The following is a 23,294-nucleotide window of genomic DNA, read 5'->3' as shown; positions in this document are numbered from 1 at the left end:
CTCACCAAAGTCACGGCTGGAACATGGTAGAGCTTGACAGAGAAAATTCTTAGATGTGCTAAATTACACCACGCAGGCAGGTGGAAGGAAGAGAGACAGGGAGGTAAGTCAGTTACAGCTGCAGGGCAAAACCAACAAAAGACTGCTTATATTCATGGATATATGTTGAAACTGAATTCACCTCTAGGTGGCTATTTCTACAATTTTCTAAAGGGAATAGGTGAGGAGCCGACCACCTGGTGCCACGGACAACCAGGAGCCACTGACCACCAGGAGCTGACCGCCAGGTACCACTTACCACCTGGAGCCACTGACCACTAGGTGCCACTGACCACCAGGAGCCACTGCTTCTTGCTTCCGCAGGAACTTTCTGGACTGTTGCCCACACCAATCCTGAAGAGCAAACCATTCTTCCTTAGGGACTCTGCACCTATCCCGGAACTAGCCCCGCCTCACCTTCTCCCACCCCCTTTGTCTCTAGCCAATGTAAGTTCTTTGAAAACAACTGACATCTTTCTTCCCCAAACTGTTTGCATGCAAGAACCAATCAGCCCCAGGCCAGCTGACATGTTGCTTTCTCCGTCTGGCCCTGCGGCTGGTGGTTTATACTGCATGGCTCAACACCTGGTCCTTTTTCTGGCTGGTATGTCTCAACAAACCCTTCGTTTAGAAAAAGTTTCAGCTGTGAAAGTTTTTGTTTAGCAAGCGGGAAAAAAAAAAAAGACAAATATGAATTTGTTATTACCAGAAAATTGTTTCTAACTAAAGTAAAACTTCTAAAATCTAAAAAACAGACACCTAAGCACAAAAACATTTCTTTTATTAATGAAAACTTTTACAGTAATAAAAGACCCAGTTTACTTATAAAAGCAAGGCCCTATAGGAAAACTTGCCTTATACAGCTTGTGAGAAATAGCAGCAGTGAAAATACTTCCTACAAAAATAATTCTATGTATCATTAAATCTGATAATAAAATAAAAGAATTTATAGCGCAGCAGCCTAACCATAGATTTGTCCCTGCAGATTCATCTGAAGCTTTGAATCGTGTGTGTCTCATTTCCAGCCTTACTTGGTGGGGCGATCTTTTCTAATGATATTTCAAAGCAGCTAAAATTAGAGAATTAGCATAAAGACAGGTCCTAAAGGGCTATTTGGAACCCAGGGTTTATTATTTTTGTTCATTCAATAGTAAACATTTAATGAGTACCTGCAATTTGCCAGAGGTACCTGTAGTTGCTTGAGAATAAACATAAACAAAACTCATCTCTGCCCTCAAGGGATTTGGAGTCTTATTGCTCAGCTAGACACCACACTGTATTATTCAAGAGTCAAGGGCAAAGGTCCAGTGAAGTCCGGGGTGGTCAGAATTGCCTGGGGGAGCTCTGGTAGGTCAGCCGTTCAGAGCCTACTTCAGCTGAGTCTAGAAGTGTACATAGAGAAAGTGGAGTTTGGGGGTGGTTCACAAATTTCTCAAGGGGATGTAAATCACAGGTTCAAGACCCAGAATTGGAAGCCAGGACATCACTTAGTGCTCTTTCCTCCTTACCAGGTGGAGACAAATCTCTAAAATAATGACCAATTCACTGTCATGCGACAGATGGTTCCAAGGTGCTCCAATGAGTTCCTCTAATATCATTCGTGTGAATGTTTGGATTCAGACAATTATGGATGACTTGGTCATTGATTACAATTGTTTCAAGGTGACTCTTAAAACAGTGGTCCCCAAAGTGTGATCCCCAGCCCAGCACATCAGCGTCACCTGGGAACATGTTAGAAACGCAAACTCTCTAGCCCCACCCCAGACCCACTGAATCAGGAGCACTGTGTATGGGGCCTAGCCACCTGTATTTTAACAAACCCTCCAGGTGCTATCGATGGAGCCAAAGTGTGAGAACCACTGTCTTAGAGAAGTTTAGAAAAGCTGACTTTCTTATGTGTTTGCTTGTTGACCAGTTGTCCAAATGTTGTAGCTATAATTCACGCATTTGATTAGCGGGGTTGGGCATGGCGACTGAGCTCTTGCTACTTCATGTGGGGTTGGTAGATCAAAAACATTGCATGACCTGGGAGCTTGTTAAAAATGCAGAATCTCAGCTTGCCCAAGGCCTCCTAAATCAGAATCTATATTTTAACAAATGCCCAGGTGCTGCATATGCGTATCAAAGTTGGAGAGGTGCTGCGCTAGATGCAGTGCCAAAGTTCAGGTTGTATAACTCTGTGAGTTTGAATGTGGTCACAGATCAGATTATATTAAAGTTTTTAAAAACTTCCCGTCCTTGCAAGCTTCCCGTCCTTGCAAGTATTTCATGACTATGTCAATACATAAAGAAAGCCCTTAGCATTTCAGTTTAATTTTTTAAAAAAGACAGACATTTATTTGGCATTTGCTGTGTGCCAGTATTGCACTAAGCATGAGGAATACAAATGTAAGATGCACGTACTTCCCTAAACAGAACAGATTTTAGAACACAACCAAAAAATAATAATACTGTGTGAAGGATGGAATAATAGGAGCATTAACGAGACACAGGGAGCTCAGAAGAGGATGTGTCTCTCTGAAGTATTGAGGGAGGGGGTGATTGGAAGGGCGATCATGGAGGGCTGCCTAGGGAGGTGACCTCTGAGGTGTGATTTGAAAAAAACGAATACAATTTCATTAGTTGGACAAAGTGGAGGAAAGACTTCAAGATGGAGAGCTATTTTCCTTGAAAAGGGTCACTTAAAATTGTAATTCCAAATTCAAGTAGTTGTCAAAAATCTATCATTATACTTTCCATCTGTGTTTATTCCCGTGTTGCCTCAGGCATTTGTGACCTCCACTCTGCCTTCCATATTCTCAAAGACAGATAAAAATGTCTTCCTGGATTTAGTTATTCTTTCTATTATGCTATTTTATTTAAGATATGTTCAAATGTGATTTAGTGATATTTTCACATGATTAAATGTTATCATTATAATGTCTTTTTTCATATCCATTCGCCTTTATCAGTATGAATATTATGTAATAGAAAAACAATTCTAAAATATAGAGTAATCCTTCACTTATAACAATATGAATGGGTGATATATACAGGCTTGGTTTCAAGAATAATTTTTTTTCTTTTCAAACTGCAATTTATTCCTAAGAATGTAATTCTTATTTAATGAACCTGAAAATAAAATGGTAGTTTCACCCTATCACACAGCAGAGGACACAATTTACATATATTGTTCTATTTCCCCTGGCCTGTCAGCTGTGTGATTCCAGAAGGCATCAAATTAATAGAAATTTATCATTGCTTGGCTGTTCTTGTACCCACTGAGTAATGTAGGAGTTTTCTTTCCTGTTAATGTCTCATCCAGTTTTTCCTGGGAGGTCTTGATGGTATCTCACATGAGTTCACCAGCACTTCTGCAACAGTTCTGCAACATCCACCATGGTTTTCTGCCTCAGTTCATCTTTGCTGTGATCTACTCCCTCTAAATGGGTGAAGAGTACCTTAGCCTTTCCCCATGCCACATCTTCATGATGGAATCTGTGTCATGGCCAAGGGTGTTCCCTCCAGAGAGTCCTAGGTGAACCAGAGGCAGGATGTGTATACCTCAGAAGTGATACAAATCATCATCCCCAATCTGTCTACCCCTTGCCACCGAAGTCTCAGTACGCTGCTTGTCCCATAGGAGCTGATCAGAGATTGATGTAGGGGGAATTGTCTACATCTATGGAGAAAAAGAAATGTGGATTCCTACCAGACTTCATAAAAAAGAGAATTTCAGATGAATTAAAGATCTAAATATGAATGGTGAAAGTATAAATAGAAGGGAATGTGGGAAAATACATTTCCCATAAAGAATTGAGGAAGGACTTTTAAACAAAATCCTCAAGGAATAGTGCTGGATAATGTACATTGTTGGTGGGATATATGGATCAATGTCCCGTGGGTGTGTAGACAGGTGTGGCCATCTTGGTGACCTAAGGTATCCGCATACCTTTTGATCCAGTGTGTGTGTGTGTGTGTGTGTGTGTGTGTGTGTGTGTGTGTGTGCTTGTGTGAGTGTGCGTGCGTGCACGCGTGCACGTGTGTGTGTTGTGTTTTTGTTATTACACAGGGGGATGTATGAGGATATTCATCGCAGTTGTGGTTGTAGAAGGGAGTTGCAGGTCATCTACATAGGTGTCCATCGCTGGGGAAATGAATAAAGAAAGGTGGTGGTTGTATGTTATGGAATATCATACAGCAATTAGAAATGAGGGTCTGACCAAAGAGTACACATAGCAACATCGGAAAGTCAAGATAAATATAACAATTAGAATGAGGTCTATAGTACAGGACCATTTATATTAAGTCGTGATGCATTTTTCTTCTAACTCTCCAGAAGACCTGCTATTCAGATGATGGGCTTCCTGATCATTTTATTTCTTCCATTCCCTTTCCTTTCTCTCTAATCCCCTCCCCTCCCCTTCCTTCTCTCATCTCTTTGTCTGATTTATCCGGGTTGTGTTTATGAGGGTCAGTATAAACCCACTACCAACATTTTTCTACACTGTAGTCATACTGTCATGAAGAGGAACAAAACTTATCATACAATGGTTTGAAATAAGCCTAGAAGTACTCAAGTGTACTTCTGGGTCTTTTGGTTTGGGTCAGTGTTAGGGAATACATAATTTATTGCAGAGAGAACAATCAATATCTCTTTATCTCTCTGCTTGACTCTCTTTTCCTATAAAATCAGCCAGCCTGCTTTGGTAGGAAGGAGACCTCAGATACTCAGGAACTGATGCTGGAGAAAGAAGATTCAGAGCAACTTAGCTTGGAATGCTTTCCTTGCTCTCGCCATCAGCATGGATGCTTGGGCCTGCCCAATGGAGGGGAATCACCCCTAGTAAAGTTGAAAAATACATTCTACTTCTCAAATTCCACACCTGGGCATACGTCTTAGAGGAAAATCACAACAGGGATGCACAAAGAGACAGGTACAAGAATGTTCATTGCAGCAGTGTTTTTAATAGCAAAAAATTGTAAACAACCTAATTGTCCATTAAGAGCAAAATCTAAATTCTAATATGCAACTGACTACTGTGAAGCAATGAAGCTAAATGAATAAAAACTATATCTATTAAAGGTACAGTTCTTACAAAACTAATGTTGAATAATAAAATCAGAGTGTGGAGGGACATGTACAGTATGATACCATTTACATCAAGTTTAAAAACATGCCAAACAATATCACACGTTGTTAAGGACATGTAATTATGTGGTAAATATATGAAGAACCACATGGGATTGATACAAAAACAAAATCAGGCTTGATGATATGTGAGGAGGAACATGGCACTGGGGAAGGTTACTCAGAGTATTCCAGCTCTGTCAGTGATGTTTATTTCTTTAAAACAAAAATCCAAAACAATATGGTAAGTTGCTAGGATCTGACAAATATGGGTGGTAGGTACACAGGAATTGACTTTAGAAAATTATAGAGAATAATGTATGCTTCAAATATGCCATACAAAAATCACAATATAAATCAATTCGTGCTAAAGTAGAGATAAAAAAAGGTACCTGCACATCTAGTTGTGCACACCTAGATCACGGCCAGGAAAGGAACTGTACTATTTATTTATGACCTTCACATAGCCCATTTGCCCACGTTGTAACCAAAATCATAAAAATGCCAAGCCAGAGCTCTGTAGTGCACTAAAAAGAATTTTTTGAAAACAGTGTAGCGGATATCTCTGAACAAATATCTGACTGGTTTGCTCTGTTCACTGAACACTAGATAATGGCTATAGAGAAAATTGAGAGGAGAAAAAGAAATAATAGGAAAAGGATCTAGAATTGAAGAAAGGCATGAATTATCAGAAGGAAAAGACACACTAAATTCCAGGCAGAATGAATTAAAGAAAATTCCAGACCTAGACACAACTTTGTGAAATTCACATTTTGAGGAAACAGAAGAAACAGATCTTCTAGATGAAGGGGGAGGACTTTTAAAGGAACAAGAATAATATTTAGCAAACTGATGCAGAAAGATGATGGGGCAATGACATCCAGGTTCTCGAGGAATGTAATTTTGAACCTGGAGTCCCATATGCAGCAAAATGATCAACTAAGCATAAGGGCAAAGTAAAGGTATGTTCAAACAGGATAGACTCAAGAAGGTTACATTGCATATCATCTTTATGAGAAAATTTCTCTAGGCGATAGAAGATACAGGAAACTGTGGGGTCCTTATCTAAGAATGCTGGGAAGGGAAGTCTTAGGATGGCATCTATTCAGATAAAAACAGGTTTACCCTAGAAAAGGAAATCAAAAGGCTCTTAGGTCATAAGAAGTACAGCTTCTGCCTGGTTCTATGGATACTTGCTCTTGAGATGGTCCATTTTGGAGGCCAGCCCCTGTGGAAGAGGTGCTGCTGTCCTGAGAATGCTATGCTGTGAGAAGCCCAAACCCCATGGAGAAGTCACATGTATGACTCTGCTTGATAGTCTCAGGTAAGCTCCCAGACGACTGCTAGCCACAGAGAAGTCATCTTGAGATAATCTGGCCTCATCACCACCTGAGTGCAACTGTACGCGAGACCGCTCGTGAGAACCACCCAGCTGAGCCCATTTCTAGACCCAGGAGAGATGATAATAAATTGTTCTTTAATCTCCTACATTTTGGGGTGGTTTTAATGCAGCAATACATATTCAGAACAGCACATTTAAATTTTGTAAGAAAAAAGGTAAACCTATAGAAACTCCAGGAAAAAATTTTTTAACCTAGAAAGTAAATACAAAGGGATCTAAATATGGCATGACTTTGAGAAACTTTTTGAAATCATGTAACACATGGATTCTCAAACTTAAGCATGCATTAGAATCATCTAGAAGGCTTGCTAAATCACAGGAGTGTCTGAGTCAGTAGGGCCTGGGGTGAAGTGCAGGACTCTACAGCTCCAACAAGTTCCCAAGTGAGGCTAATGCCGCTGGTTCAGGGCCCACATTTTGAGAATCCTCAGTTTATGATGAATTCATGGTAAACTCCTCTTTCTTTCCATGGGTGGTGTTTTTTATTTACCCTCTAGAAGAGCTCTGGATAACTTTATGGTTCTTGGGAAAGCAGTGGACTATGCTGTTGTTCCAGGCTGCAGTGGTTTACAAAATTTTGATCTGTAAACACTGTGGAAAACATTGCTTTTCATAACAATGTAAACGTGAGGGTACTGATGGCCTAAGAGAAGGGGAAGAAGTAGAGAAGTGGTGAGGTGGAGGGAAAGAAAGGCTGGGGGAACAAACAACTTCGTTCCACATAGATGAGGAGTCAAGAGAGACTATCTAAAGGTGATTGAACAAGAAGCAGAGATGCAATTATAATATTTAAAGCTAAATAGGTAACCAAGAATAGAACATAATAATAATCTCCCTATCAAACATTGGTTAGGGAGGTAGAATGAAAGGTGAGGGGGTAACAGAAGTAAGTGAATTCCTTATCTTTCAAGCGGTGGTTGGTACAAATCATCCAAAGTGGGCAAGTCAAGAAATAACATTATTTAAGATTAAGGAGAAAAACACTAAAAACAGAAATTGGTGAAATGGGTTGTCTCGTGGAACTGGGACTGAGGGTGGGGAGTTATAGAACAGGAGATGGTTGCTTTTTTATCGAAGTCCTTTGTTGGAAATAAAATTTAAAAAAATCTTATGCTGGTATTTGTTTGATTAAAAGCAATGCAGCTCTCTAGCTGCTTGGCCAAACACTGTTGAACAAAATTGCAATTACTGAGTTCAAATCTTCATTCTGACCAGCATCCATGATTTCGGGCAAACTATTTGGAGTCTCTAAACTCAACTGCCTTTCATAAAAAAAGGGTGATAATAGTAATTTCTCATAGGTTGTTCTAGGAAATAGATGTGACAATTATGCATGAAGATCATTTAGCACAGTACCTGCACAGTATTTGCATGAATAAATATTAGGCATTATTATTATTAATGTGATTATAATCATACTGGCAACAGATTGGAGACCAAATTTGCAGCAGTAGGGGGCAGAGGCAGACTGGAAGAAGGAAAGCCAAATCTGGTCAATGCATGATTTCTGGGGAATGTGACACACTACATTTATTTACCTTACACTCATGCACACACATGTGCACGTGTGTGTATGTGGGTGTACACATGCACGCGTGCCATGTTGCACCTTTCTTGGAAATCCAGGGAGTCCAAAGGAGTACTTCAGCAAAGTCTGATTCAACAATATATCTTCAGAAAATCAAGGGAGAGAATAAATGGTCATAGAATCTAGAAAGAAATGAACACTGTTACGTATTCAACTCCGCTGGAGCCCAAATGGAGGAAGCAGCCTCCTTTCAGGGGCATGGTGGGTAGCTGAACTTGAACACATGGACTGCACTTCCAGATGACAACTTAGGAGCAAGTGACCTGAGTTCACTCATCCCCTTTCACATGAATACTTGGGAAAGGTATGGTCACACTGGTTAAAGTTCAGCCTCTTCAATAATTCATCTGCCAGCTGAATTATTCAGTCTAACCTGATCTCGAAGTCATAACTTGATTCTAGAATGAGTGCAATGAATAAAGTTATATTGCCACCGAGAGCTTATCTATGAACTTGGCACTAATAAAATCCTGAACTGCATAGGTCAGTACATCATAATTATTGGTGTTTCCAGCTCAGAGCAACTGGGCATCTTAACACAAAAAAATATCTATAGAATGGGCCTGGGCCTGGGCCTGGGCCAGGGCAGAGAGGCTGGAGGCCGCCTACGTGTACTTCTGATGGCTTATGTCAGGGTTGCGAAAGCCTTTCAAGTCTGTATTTCAAGTGCCTATACTGTGGGAAGATCCATAGAGGGCATGGCAGACAGACCCTTAGGTGGTCCCCATGACTCTGTCTCCTGGTGTTCATGCCCTGTATAGCTTTCTTCCCTTGAATGTGGGTGGGACCTCTCTCATGCTTCTAACTAACAGAATATGGCAACAATGAAGGACTTTTAAACATGTACTTAAGGTACCAAATCAGTTAGTTTTGAGTTAGTCAAAAGGGCGGTTATTCCGGGTGGCCTGACTTGATCAGGTGAAAACCCATAAAAGGGGGAGGGACTAGGCCCTCCCTGAAGACAGAGATTCCCTTCACAGGTTTAATAAAATGAACAGCCATGCTGAAGATGCTCCTGTGGCAAGGAACCGTGGTCTGCCTTTACTACCTGAGGGCAGCCACAAAACGTTTCCTAAAACTGATGATGGAAAGAGGGAACTGGCCAACAAAGATGAAAGTGCAGCGAAGAAACAAAAAGTGATCACTGTGGGAGTGAAATGAAAATCAGATGTAAATTGAGTATCAGAAGAATACACTGCCCTCATTTGACACTGCAGAGGACTGCAGCGAAAGCGAACTTACTGACAGAAATCAGGAGAGTGGCTGTGGTGAAAAGGAAGAAGCTGTCCCAGAGGAAGTGACACTGGGCAAACAAACAACACTCACATTAAAGGAACTCTGGGAGATATTTCACAACATTGAAAGCACCACCTATAAAATGTCTGAAGCTGATTCAAATTTAGAAAGGAGTATCACAATTTGCCAAAGCATAGAAAAGATGCTCACTGCACATTGTGAATTACATGATGAATCAAAGAGGGTAAACACTGTTCAAACTACTCTGTATAAGGTTTTACAAAAAAGACCCATTTTAATTCTGTTTGCAATGATTTAAATTACTATGTACTAAATAGATATGTTTTACTACATTTTTTCATACATTTATAACTGACAAAGTAATGTTTTGAAAACAATCGGTCGGTACAGGTCATGGAACAATTGTCATTTGTTTTCATTGATTATTAAGATCACCTTGCATGTTTTTGGCTGGCATGTTCATCTTGACAGTCTCGCATTACCATGCAAAGAGAAGACTGCCTGTAATGCTGACTCACTCTGAGGCCCTCCTTTCTCCACAAATGACAAGTGATGACCCACTCTAGAATGGGCGCTCCATTTTTGGCAGGGAGCATGTCAATTATGTTCTCCATTGTTACCCCAACTCCAGCACCTAGAACAATGTTTGCCCCAATTAGCAAGTTGTTAATAGCTATTTGAATGAATGAATAGACATACCCTGCTTCTTTCAGTGGGTGACAGAAAGGAGTCACAGATCACTTAGACAAAGTACAAGATGTACAAAGGGTACTAATCAAAATGAAAACAGGAGAAACATTACTTGATTGGAGGTTACCAAGAAGGCTTAGTTTCCTGAATCCCAAAGCTAATTTCTACCTAAAGTTCTGGATGATACTGCTGCAAATGGCACAGAATTTTGGCCCAGACTGTGGAGTGGAAAATGAGAATTAACAGGTATAACGAAAAAAAAAAAAGCAAACCTTAATGCTTTGAAATTAATGTGGAACAGAAAATTGAGATGGAATTATAAATGTGGAGCCAGTTCAGTTGAAGGCAGCAGGTTAATTTCAAGTTGAATAGTGACATAAGCTACTTGGGATAAGCTACTTGGTTATCTACTGCTTTCAGAGATGCAGGATTTAATTCATTCCATTATTCTGTGCAGCAGAAACATTTAATAAATACACAAATTGTTCTTCCATGGATTTTCTAAGTATAGATTTTAAAATTAAAAAGTGAGAGGGACAGGCCCGGGAATAGGTGAAATAACTGAAAAATATCTAACTCAGTGATGTTCAGGTTGTTACGAATGAAAATTCAGTTCAAAAGTTAAGATTCTAACTCTTTGATCTTTCAAAGCTGAGAAGCTATTTCTGTAACCTGACTTTAAAGGAAGATGTAGGATGTTATATAAGAAAATTTTTATCGTCAGTTTTGGACTGCCAGAGGGGAAACTAGCTCTGAAGTCCATGAAGCCAAACTGAAAACTAGTCTCACAGACAGACACACACTCATAACTATCTATTCAAACACCTTCCCTATGCCTGCAGTAGGGTACTAATCAAAATGAAATACACCCAAACTTCTACTTCTATACACCCAAACACCCCCCCCCCAAAACGGACCACTTTCAAAGCAGACACAAAATCAGGTTAGAAACAATGTAATATCCAGGTATATTTGGTGCCTATGAAGATTTCTAAATGCTTGGAAGTGATGGGAATCACCTGAACATAGCTGATTTGCTTTTTTTTTTTCAATTTCAAAAAGAGTTAACAATTATGAATGGTAATAACCAGTCAAAGACAGCAAACTTCTCCTCCTGCCAAATCAAGAGTAATCCAGGCAGAACAAATTAGAGTAACATCCTGAGTAGCTCAGAAGTAACATGCAAAGAATAGCTGGCATTTCGAAATGTATGAAAGAGGAACATAAACAAATGAAGATTGTCTTCCAAAAGATGAAATTCATAGCAAAAGGAACTCATCATGGTAGGGCTGCCGCGCCTGCTCATTTTAATATTGCCAGTCTTTCTCTTCTGGAAAATAATATCTTTTGTGATTAGACAAATTCCAGCTGGGCCTAGGGGTCTGTGTTAATTTGACTGTCTGAGGCAATTGCGTTTGTGGTTGGATTTACTGTAAGCCTAATGGTGTGGTGCTTAGTCATCTGAGCGCTCTGTCTTCCCACATCGATCAGATCCCTTTGGCCAACCCAAATTAAGGTGGAACTGAGACTCACATAGAAGGGCAAATGTGGTGAGAACAACTTTCTGAGTCAAAAGTTAAACTCATAAACACACACAATAATACCATATATATATATATGGTATTATTTTCTAATATATATATATATTAGAAAAACTGGAAAGAAGATGCCCTAAATTGTTGACAATGACTCTCTTTGGGGTTGAGTTTATAGGAATTTTCACTTTCTTTATCATTTATTTCAATAATATTTAGTTGATATTATTAGGGAATGATTAATTTTTAACTGTGAAATGGCATTGGGATTATGTTGAAAAGTTCTTATCTATAGGAATTTCTTACTGAAATATTCATGGATTAAATGCTATGATGTCAGATTTGCTGATACATATAGTGTGGAAGGAGATGCGTAGAAATAGAGAAAATAAGATTAGACATGAATTGGCATGTGATGAGTACGTTAATTCATTATATTCATGATTGTGTCTACTTTTGTGTAAGCTTGAACATTTTATAATAATAAATTAATAAAAATGATACGTATTATAATACACTTGGAAAAATAGGCTGCGGACTAAATGTGAAGGACCTCGAGTGCAAGACAGTTTTAATCTCTAGTTGAGTGGTCTCCAAACTTTAGTAAAGGCAATCCTACCTGTGACAATATTTTTGCATACACGCACCAGGCATATGCTTGTTAATTGATTTATTTATTTTAAATGATGTACATATACCCACTGTACTATTATGCCATTATAAAACATACACAAACATAAAAACAGCTGGTTAAAAATAAACACCAGTATCATTCTGATATGTTCTTTCTACACTCTTGTGGATGTGGATCCCACTTAGGAGCCCCATGTTTAGTGAATGGGGGGCCCTTGAGGTTTTCTAAGTAGTAAAATGTTTGTTTATAAGAAACAGCAACTTATCGGAGCACCCGTAGGTAATGGGAGATAGATGAGAAAGACCCAGGGCTATTTCACTGAGGCCTCTCAAAGAACCGGAATGAATGGGTGGGGACGTTGTTCTAACTGGATATATGATTTGAACAAGGATCATCACCTCCCTGTACACTTCTTTTATACATATGCAATACACATAATGTATTCTGCACAGAGTCAGGATACAATATGCATATAAAACAAACATACCCACATATTATCTCGGGCAATAAAGTTAATGCAATGATTACGATGATAATAATATCTCACATGATTTACTCTGCCAGGAATTGTGGTAAGAACTTTACACACATAATTTTACTTAAAACTCATGACAACCCTATGGAAATACAACTTATCATTGATTTGCATTTTACTATGAAGAAATTGAGACACAGAAAAAATTAATTAGCTTTCCCAAGATAAAAGGGCTAGAAAATGGCAAAGTTCAAACTTAAGAAGTTTCGGATCCCATGCTCCATGCCCTTAACTGTTAAACCATATTGCCTCCATAGGGAATTAATGGCAGTGTCCAAATCATAAGGTTGTTGTGATGATTAAATGCGATAATATGTAATATGTTTAGCACATTGTCTGACATAGAACACACACCCTATTAATGTTAGTATTTTAGTACACAGAATATTTACCAAAAATTTCCACAGAAAACACCATTAATATTTCTCAATATCAAACATCAATGTTTATAATTATAATTTTAGTAAAATAATGTTTTATTATTTAAACATTATTTTTAATAACACATGTCTAAACTCCTTTTGTATGCTACCATCTACAAATATGTGTGATTTTTGTTATTGACTCTCTATGGAACGACGGATGAGAGACAGCAACTGTGGACTGTGTAATGCCTCCTGCCCAGTAGGCTACAAAAATGAAAAAATTTGTACTTGGCACACTCCTGTCATATTTTAAGAAGCCACGTACATAAATAGGAGTGTGTGTAGCGTAAGCACTAAATGACCCATGAAGTACGTATGTACACATCAATTTTATTTTACAATTGCAGAGTTTGCATCCTTTTGCTTTGACCCAAAGATACAGTTTGAGAGAGACGACAGTTCTGAAAACTTCTTTGCATTCCATCAGTTTTACCTAACGTGGTCAAATTTACCACTTCGGTTTTTATTTATTTATTTTTTTACAGTTTTCATAGTCTATCAGCCAATCCAGATTAGATCATTTAATAAATATTTTATTATTTATTTAATCATGGCTTCTATATTAGAGTAGGATATCTCCCTGATTTTCTGAACATTCCAGATTTGAAATTTTGTCCCAGCATTAGGCTGTAACTCAAAATTTGGTTGGAAGCATTGGCCCCGGTAGAGGAGGTGATGCATGAAGCTCTTTGACACTGAGAGCTGTGATCTGAGATGTGACTCAGGCTGGTGTGCAGTCTGCTTTACATGACTGGATCTGCACTTACTTCTGATGATCAATAAATGTTTCTGTTTTGTAATTTTGCAAATACTTTACTAAATGTTCTGTCACTCTTAAGGGAATTCTAAGTTTCATGGTTGAGTTGGGAGAGGGGGGATGATGTCTTTGGTTTATATATTTTGACATTTAGTCAAAGCAGATCTCTCTTTTCATCAAACGATTTAATTTTGGTATTATCAATTCCTTTCAATTTATGTAATTAGATCATCTATAACTAGGTATTATCCAGGAACCTGGCCATCATTCCCTCTGTTCTTCTATTTGGGAAGTATTTTAACTCTAGGAATATCATGAAGAGCATTTGTGTTGACACAATAGAATCCATCCCCACCCATTTCTAACCCAAATGGCACAAGCCAAACTGAAATTTGTAGGATTCTTGGAAGAAGGCATCAGATAACCAAACACTATGAGCAAAAAATTAATTTATTATATAGATTCTCTAATAATTCATAATAGCTTCTTGAATTTTAAATGTCTTTTTGCTATTTCCAATGCTTAAAAATCATAATTTTAAAACATAACTACTGTTTTATATACATTGTGATTTCTTTCGTTTTTTTCTTTCTTTACTTCTAAATATGAATGATATGGTCTCCACGTATCCACTTGGAAGGAAAGGGGATAGGATTCATTGTTTTGCTCTAACATGATGGAATTTAAAATTTCACATCATATACCTGGAGTTTCGACTATGAAAAATAGCCAAATGTCATCACTTTCTTGTATATTTCTTTTACATGTATACATATGTATAATATAAACAGAATACATCTGGTTAGTACATTTCAACATTTCCTCAATGTGACTTTTATCTCCCGTTTTATACAAAATAGCCAAATTTACAGAGAAGAAAGGAGACATCTGTTCATCGTACTCATAAAGTAAATAAAAGTTCATGTATGGCTTTGCAAAGGTAGATTATGACGTGACTTCCATACTTTATTTATTTAAAAGCATCTTGAGAGAACGTGTTAGTGTGCTTACGAGAGCGGCCATGGTGGTTGAATGTCGCGTCGAGAGTCCAACATTGGGATCCCCAGTGGTCTTTCCAGAGGCTGCCTCGGCAGCTTTCAGGAGACAAATGTAGTTTATGACCACTTCATCAATCTTCGCTACAATTTCCTGCCGCTGTGTTTCTGAGTTCACAACTTTAACTAATTGCATGCAAGCTTCTGTTAGGCAACAGAGCACTTGAAAGCTGGAAGTCATAGCTAGGAGCATCTCCTCTGGGCTTTTCTCGGCCATCGCCATTTTCCTACAGGCACTTCCCAACTGTCTGGACTCAATGGATAACAGTTGCTTGTACTGAGAAAGTGTAAGGTCATACGCTTCAGGGCGTAACTCCTCTCTCTTCCCCTTGGTTGCCCTGACAAGGCAGAGCAGCTCATTGGCATCATTCTGGGCTGCGAGGAACCCATCGGGCAATGCATATGTGTTCTCCTTTAGGACATTTATTCTTGCAATCCGGGCGTCAAAAGCCAGGTTGCTGAAGTCCAGGTCATCTGGGCCACTCAGATCTTCTGCCCAGACCTTCAGCACTGAAACTCTGGACAGCTCCCCTCCTTGCTTCGGAATCCCAACAGCCAGGGGTGGGCTGGTTGGTTCTGGCGTGGCTTCATTCGTCTGTGGTCGAAAGAGGCAAGAGACCTGATAGGTGGCTTCTCCCTCCTCTTCATCCTCATCACCATCTTCATCCTGCCCTCGGTTCAGGAAGCAGTAGCTGAAAGGTCCCCGGCATCTCCAATTGCTGCCCTCCAGCTTCCGCAAGGGTAATGTCCTATACAGCTTTGAGTCTTTGTGAGCCACTGGGGAGCTTTTGTGAACCTTCCCCTCAGAGCTAAAGTGCATCGAGCTTTGGGAAAAACTTTTGGTGAGCTTCTTCCCCAGGGGGAGTTCTGCTCGCCTTTCTGAACTGGCCTCCTGCACTTCTGTGATAACTGGACACTTTAAGCTGACTGCACCCTTGGTTCTCTCTCGGAAGGTCTCCAAACCTACAGATCCTGAGAAGATACTGCTGCTGCTGTGTCGCAGAGCCCTCTGGCTAGGAGGTGTCCCCAGGCTTCCCCGTCTCAGATCCAGTGGTCGCCAGCTCACAGTCTCTCCGTAGGCCTGGTTTGCTTGGGAGAAATCATTAGGGTCTTGATTTGGAATTGGCACCTTTGATTCCGAGTGAATATTTGATGGTAGCAGGATGGGATCCGCTTCAGGATGTTGAGACCAAGCTGAAGGCATGCCTCCTCGTCTCTCCTTCCCAGGCTCTGTCAAAGCTACACTAGGGGTAGTAGAAAAACAGAGAGAATCATTAAGCATCTCTCGGGTGGTCAATTTTACTGTATCTTTCTGTGATATTTGTCATTTCCCAAGGATGCATTCTAGAAGGGCTGCCATTTGTCAGGGTCGCCCCACTTCTCAAAAACTGCCGCCTGAGATCTTATAGCAGATTTCCATTTTAAAACATTTTAAGAAATAGTGGAATCTGTTATTTCTTAAACTACTTATTCATTTGGAATTGTCCAGAAATCCCAAACATTTTCAGGGAGACAGTGGAATTTCATGAATTGCCTTGCTCCCCATATTTATCTATCAAAGCTTACACACATAATTAGAAAACACACATCCTACAAATAGATAATTCAAACATATTTATGACATTTAAGTTTCATTTCAAGGGAATTAGGATAATCCTGGCATCAGGTAACCTTTTAAAAAAAGTAACCTAATTTAATTAATGGAAATGAAATTAAAACTAGCCTTTTTAAGAGGACATCATGCAGTTTTTCTGGTACAGGGTTTGAAGTTGAGACACTGGGCAAGTTGCTCAACTTTTCTCAGAAAAGTTGTCATGTGAAGAAAATAATCTCCATCTCAAAGTACTTTTGTGGCAAACACAAGGTAAGTTAGATGAAAGCTCTCTGTAAACTGCAAAGGATTTAACAGTGTGTTTTCATTAGTTTAGAGGTAAAGACGGCTAGCTGGGTGATTCCTAGATGGGTTTCTCAAGGCAGGTGAAGCCAGTGCTGGCTTTTGAGAAAAATAGATAATCTTAAAAAATCAGAAATGGAAATTAACCAGTATAAGATCTCACTGACCTATATGGAAAAGACACTACTGATGATATAATTTGAATTTGGAAAGTATGAAAGAATATCTGCTTCTGTCACATGGTGGCTGGCCAAGTTGATCAGTGAGAGGGATAAGTGCCCACTGGGTGGTTGGTAGAACAGTGAAGCAGGCATAGAAGGTGGCTGTGTTCTTGTTTCTATCTGTGTCTAGATTTTACTATTTTGGGGAAAACAGAGCATGCACACCCTCAAAACCTTGCTGACACTGAAGTATGCCAGACACCTCATGATACTGCTTGAGGAGAGTCTTACAGTCAGGAGGAATCTGGAGGTATTGCTGAAAGGCAAATCATCTTCCCCAAGCCCTCCAATCTCCCTGATTCCCTGCTCGATTGGCCTTCCTTGACTCTCAAAAATGAAACGGCAAAATTAGAAATTCGATACCTTAAAAAGGAAATCAAACTGTTTTGGGGATTCTAAGTGATACTCTCTTATAACTAAAAGTCACCCTGGGCACTGCTAAAAGTCTACTTTTAGAATTTAGAAAAAAATATATGGCTCTATCAAATTCTAAAAGCAAGGACAGAGGAAGATTCTAAAGAGCAAATGCCATCTTCAGTATTGTTTCAGATCTGGAAACTTTGGTATTTTTTAAACATGGAGGGATCAATGATTAATACTTAACCTGGCCACAGTTCTGCAGCCTTTTAAAAGATTCTAACTTTTTTGGTCCAGACTTTATATTTTTCGGTTTGTTGTAAGTTTGGATTACATGTCCGTCATGTGTAATGCAAAGCACTAAATCCATCATTGCTGTACCTGTGGTTTCCTTAATCTTGGGGAGTCGATGACATCCATCTCTCAAAGTGCCAAAGAGGGGTTCAGCATTAATGGCTGTGTGCAGAGCAGGCACTGTCATCCTTGGACACACCCCTTCTGTCTGTGGGTGTAATTCCTTAAAGGTGGCTCCGTGGTTGGGAAGCCCAGTGGCTCTCTCCTCTGAAGGAACATAACTCACGCCTTTCCCAGAAGTCTCAGGAATCAAGTGTTTCCCCATGGAGGGGCACAGTGGGGACTCCACAGGTGTCGCACAGGTGCTACAGCTGCTGCCTGTGCCACAGCCTGCATCCACCGAAGAGCCTTGAGAGCTCTGTAGAGAGAAATGGCCCTCGCTTTGTAACGATGACATCCGCTTGGCCAAGTGGTAGTCACAGAGATGGGCCACACTCTCTTCTGCCCCAGGAAGCTTGGAAGGATGGTCACAGGTAGACGGGTCAGCATCCTCTGTGTTATCTAAGTCTTTGGCTGAAGAGACACAGGTCACGTCAGTTAAGTGGTCCCGTTGGCCAAGTCCTGACACCTCTCTGGCTTCCCCATCGGTAGCCCCTTCATCCTTCCGTTCGGCCTCTCTCGATCCCAGACCAGAAGCTCTTGGAAAGGTTATCCCTGTTGCTGCTTCCAATCCACTTTTTTCAGCCACCCCGCCCTCAGTGGCCACATACCATCTTTGGCTGTCCTTGCGAAAGGCAGTTCTCTCCAGGTTAAAAGTGCTTAGGTGTTGACTGTCCCTTGAAGACACGGGACCAAGTTTACCTTTGGCGTCCTCCTCCACCTCAGCTGTTTTGGTCCCCTGCTGTTTTTGCCCTGGTATGTTCCCATTAGGGGGTGCTTTCCCCTCCCCATTGGCCAGCTTGCTTTTCCTTTTGCTGGTGCAGGAATACGCCACCGACCCCATGTGCAGTTTGCTAAAATAGTCAGTGAGTGACTTGGTCTCCATGGTTTCAGGCTCCATCTCCATGTGGTCTGAGTGAAGTATCTGCTTGGAAGGCACAACTTTGGGTGGGAGGTCAGTCACTGGACGGGCAGCCAGGGTGTGGGAGGACTTTGGAGGCAAGCCCCCAGCAGGGGTTTTGGAGGTGGGGAACTCTGTCTGCTCTTCTGCAAGGGGGTGGTAGCCTTCGTGAGTGGCCAAGAACATGCGGGAGAGGTTTTCTGACTGCTTCTGTGCTGTGGCCAGTTCAGAACTCTCAGTCATTTCAGAAGAGTTAGTTTCATTGCCCGAGTCTGACGAAGACTCGGGACTATAAGCCCGCAAGATGGCTACACCTGCATGCCGTAAAAAACAAGAACCAATTAATGGATGCATCAGAGGTACTAGGAGACATGTAAGAAAATGGGACTCATTATTATTAAAAAATAAAACAAAACAGGTTTTTCCCTTTTCAGTAAGGACTCTGAGTTTATTGCACAGTTGTTCCAGAAATGGGGAAAAAAACGTGCCACATGTGTAAAAAAATAACAAAGGAAATCGCATACACAAAAAAGACATGATGGTAGTTTCTGCACATTTATGAAATGGGGCATGCGTGAAATGGAGGACACCACATAACAGGACTCCAAGGGCAAATGGCTTGAAGGGACGAAATGATAAGGTTATCAGTGAATAAATGTAACAATTGTGAAAGAACCTGAATTGTCACTGGTCTGCTGTTCTTCTGAGACGGACAGAGCTTCTAGAGCTTCCAGCCTGGAAACGACGGTGTTATCCAGTGTCTTCTCACACTTTCCCTCGGCGCTGGTGGGCACAGCATCAATGAGGGACACCGGGATCTCGTCACTTTGCAGGCTGCTGCCTGGATCTTTGTCCTTGAGGAAGGAAGCTGCCTGGCTCTGAGAGTCTTCCTCATCTGAACTATCTCTAAAGCCCGGTGGGGGAGCGGCGATAGCCATGTTCAAGGAACGCAGCAGGAAGTCATCCTCATTGTCATCCCCTTCCGGAGGGGGCAGGGACGTGAGGTCAATGATGTCATCACTTGACCCGGACAGGTTGAGGATGGCTGGCTGGTTCATCTCTCCCACGACGAGGTCTTCCTCACAGCTCACCTCATCCTCGTCCTCTGCATCATCGGTGTTTTCTGCGTAACAGATGTCATGCAGGAGGGGCTCCTCTATTTCCTGGGTGGCCTCGAAGTTCTTCACGTCACCTATGTTTGCATAAACGGAATTTGCCACAAATTGGATGCTCTCTGCATCTGGAGCAAGATCCAGGCTCTTCATGTCATTGGCACTGCTGATGTAGAGATTCCTCTGCTTCTCCAGCAGTTCTGGACTCTCGTCCAACAGTCTCTCATAGGCGAGAGTTGGGGGATTAATACCATCATCCATGGCGAGATCTCCAAAAATAAAGGACACTTTAGCTCCTCTCGGAGACTCCTGTGCTTTCTTTAGAGTTTCTGGTCCTGAGAAGGTCAACAGGGACCGCTGAGCTAGGCTTCTGTAGTCCGCCTCACACGGAGCCTCTCCCGGCTGCGTCAGTGGCTGGTTGAGTTCGTCTGAAGGATAGGTGTTGTCGGTGTACAAGTGCCGGTGGTCTTTTCGACACAAGGTGCCATCTGTAACCTCAGCTGTCTTCTGTTTTGAATCTATGTATGTTATCTGGGCTTCTTGTTCCCCTTCACCAATAAAAGTGGTCATTTGGGGTATACAGTTCCAATCTGGGCCAAGGACGTTATGTTTTCCTTTATTTTCAGTTCCTAAAGAGAAAGAATCATGCAAAGACACATTACTGTGCTGTCTGGTTTCTGGGGGCCTCGTCTCTCTTTCTTAATTTAATGGCTTGTAGCATCACTTTTGTTAAAAATGGGGTTATTCAGCTTTCCAAATATGGTACCGGTCGATTTAGGCTTCAAGGTGTAAGGCTTTCTTGGTGAGAAGATACATTAACAGAATTGACAGTGCATAAAATATAATTGCTATTTGATAAAATATAATACCATTTGAGAGTAGGGAACTATAGCTTCATTCCACCTGACTCTTGGTTCTATTATTAAAAGATCTCACTTACATCTATGATTGTGACTATAAAACGTGCCTTTTAAAATTCTTAAAGATGGTAGCCCAATAGGCTGTTATTCCAGAAAATACACCGCCCTTTACTTTGTAAAGTGAGGTCTAACATTGCCCACTTTGTAAAGGAAGATGTTGGACTTTTTCCTCATCGAGGTAAGAGGAAGTCAAGGATGCACGTACTTCAACCACATATTTTAGAAGACATTGCAATGACCATGTAATAATGTAAATATATACATATATATACACACACAAACCTATACATATATATGTATATATATATACAAAAGTATAATATAATAACAGATATTGGAATGATAGCACAAAAACCTCTATCTCTTCAGCCCCTTTATATCCTAGTGGGTGTCTACATATTCATGCAAAAATGTCAGTATATGTGCCTGTATGCGTTCCACCTTGTGTATCTCTCTGCTATTTCTAAGCACACTTAATACTTTGACTAATTTCCATTTTTATTTGTATCATGAGAACACCTAAAGATTTGTGTGATGTTCCTTGTGAAATAAAATGCAAGATCCTAATTTAAAAATTGTTGTTTTGTTTGTTCTTCACGGGTCTTTCAACAGGGAATTTTGAGGTGGAGATTTTGCTCTGATATTTACCAAAACAGGGCAGTGTGTCACTCTGTCAATACTGTTTTATAGATTCCAGAGGCAACATTTTAAGTAAGTGTTAGGGCCACATATTCTCCCATCTGTTTCCTCAAATTGCCCCCTGTCCCAAGGTTGGGTAATACTGATATCAGATATATAAGACATATGGGAAAAAATCGGTTTTACTGAAGAGGTTCTTGCTTTCCCTAAATTATACAGTGAACTTAATGCTGAACAATATTCCAAGTCATTTTACTAATTACATGTATTTTCATGAATAGCAAGTAAAAGATATCATTTTGAAGACACTGAGTTATACCAGCCATATTGGCATGGTTACTTTACAATAAATACACATGGGGGGTTTCAGTCTTGTTTTATTAACAACTTAGATTGTGACTAGCTGTGTGTGGGTGCACGTGTGTGTCAGGAGTATGGACTGTCAGGGGGCAGGAAAAGTGGTTCAGCAAAGTGGTGATGGAGCTTGGGCTTTAAACCTGGGGTGGGCAAACTGTCTCTGTAAAGGAAGGCCAGATAGTAAATATTTTAGGTTTTGTGGGCCAACTGCTCAGTGGAACAGTGACTGAAACTCTAGTGTTACAACATGAAAGTAGCCAGAGATGACACATAAACAAATGGATGTAGTAGCTTGTACGGTGGCCCCAAAGGATATGTCCATTCTATGCATGTGACCTTATTTGGAAAAAGAGTCTTTGCAGATATCATTAAGTTAAGGATCTCAAAATGAGATTATCCTGAACTATCCAAAGGGGCCCTAAATCCAATGGCAAGTGTCCTTACAAGAGAAAAGTAGAGGGGGATCTGGGCCACACAGAGAAGAGGGGAAGGCTATGTGAAGACAAAGGCAGAAATTGGAGCTATTCAGCCACCGGAATGCTGACGGCCATGAGAAGAGGAACAGACAAGAAAAGTTTCTCCTCTAGAGTCTTTGGAGGGAATGTAGCCCTGCCAATAGCTAGACTTTGGACCACTAGCCTCCAAAACTGCGAGAGAATAAGTTTCTGTTAAGTCCCCAAGTTTGTAATAATTTGGTACAGCAGCCCTAAGAAACTACTACAGTGTGTGTGGCTGAGTTCTAATAAAACTTTATTTACAAGAACAAGATTTGGCCTATGGGCCATAGTTAGCCAACTCCTGGTTTAAACCAACAGGAAAACCGAATAAGTTAGCAGACTAAAAGCAAGTTAACATATACTTACTCAGACCCCCCTAAGGCCCAGAGATGCATAAATACGTGGGTTCGGGATTTTCAAAGAACTTGAAGGTTAATTTCCAAGATTGAGAACAAGAAATGGGGGTTTATAGTTCCTTGTTAGAAATCTTGATGAAAGCCTTTGATCAATTTGAGATAAAAAGAAAATATATACTTAATCATGGCTTCCTTCCAGAAAGGTGGACTGATTTGGCTTCTGGAATGATTTTGGAAAAACGGAAGAATGTGGATTAGGAATATGGACCAGTGTCTCATAGAGTGGGAGGGGAGAATGGACTAGCGATGACCTGGCCTCAGCAGATTTCACTCTACATTTGTTGAGTATCAGGAGGTCCTTTGGGAGTTTCAGAAGAGAAGAGAGGACTTTCCACCATTAGACGATGCTAAGCCTTGGCCAACCAGTTGCTTACGGGAGTGTGCCATCTCTCTCCCTCGCCCTCCCTTCACACACACACACACACACACACACACACACACACACACACACACAAGTTGCATGTACGTGCATTCTGTCTCTCTCTTTCTGAGAATGGAGA

At 40.6% G+C, this 23,294-nt stretch overlaps 1 protein-coding gene across 4 annotated transcripts in view; it reads right to left on the bottom strand.

The window, feature by feature from the left end:
• Positions 1 to 4,966: 4,966 nt before the first annotated feature.
• Positions 4,967 to 23,294, bottom strand: part of FRMPD4 (FERM and PDZ domain containing 4) — a 742,584-nt gene continuing 724,256 nt past the window's right edge. For all 4 annotated transcript variants that reach the window (XM_074324291.2, XM_019746300.3, XM_019746299.3 and 1 more), the window contains 3 exons: positions 19,530 to 20,594; positions 17,881 to 19,167; positions 4,967 to 16,266 (listed from right to left, as the gene is read on the bottom strand). In XM_074324291.2, the coding sequence (XP_074180392.2) occupies positions 14,939 to 16,266; positions 17,881 to 19,167; positions 19,530 to 20,594 (3,680 nt within the window). In that variant the 3' untranslated portion in view covers positions 4,967 to 14,938. The remainder of the gene's footprint in view (positions 16,267 to 17,880; positions 19,168 to 19,529; positions 20,595 to 23,294) is intronic.

This window comes from Rhinolophus sinicus, chromosome 18 (assembly GCF_057876585.1).
Source record: "Rhinolophus sinicus isolate RSI-liver-muscle chromosome 18, RSI-T2T, whole genome shotgun sequence".
Lineage (NCBI taxonomy): Eukaryota > Metazoa > Chordata > Mammalia > Chiroptera > Rhinolophidae > Rhinolophus > Rhinolophus sinicus.
The sequence above is the reverse complement of the archived record's forward strand: the minus strand, read 5'-3'. Positions and strand labels throughout refer to the sequence as shown.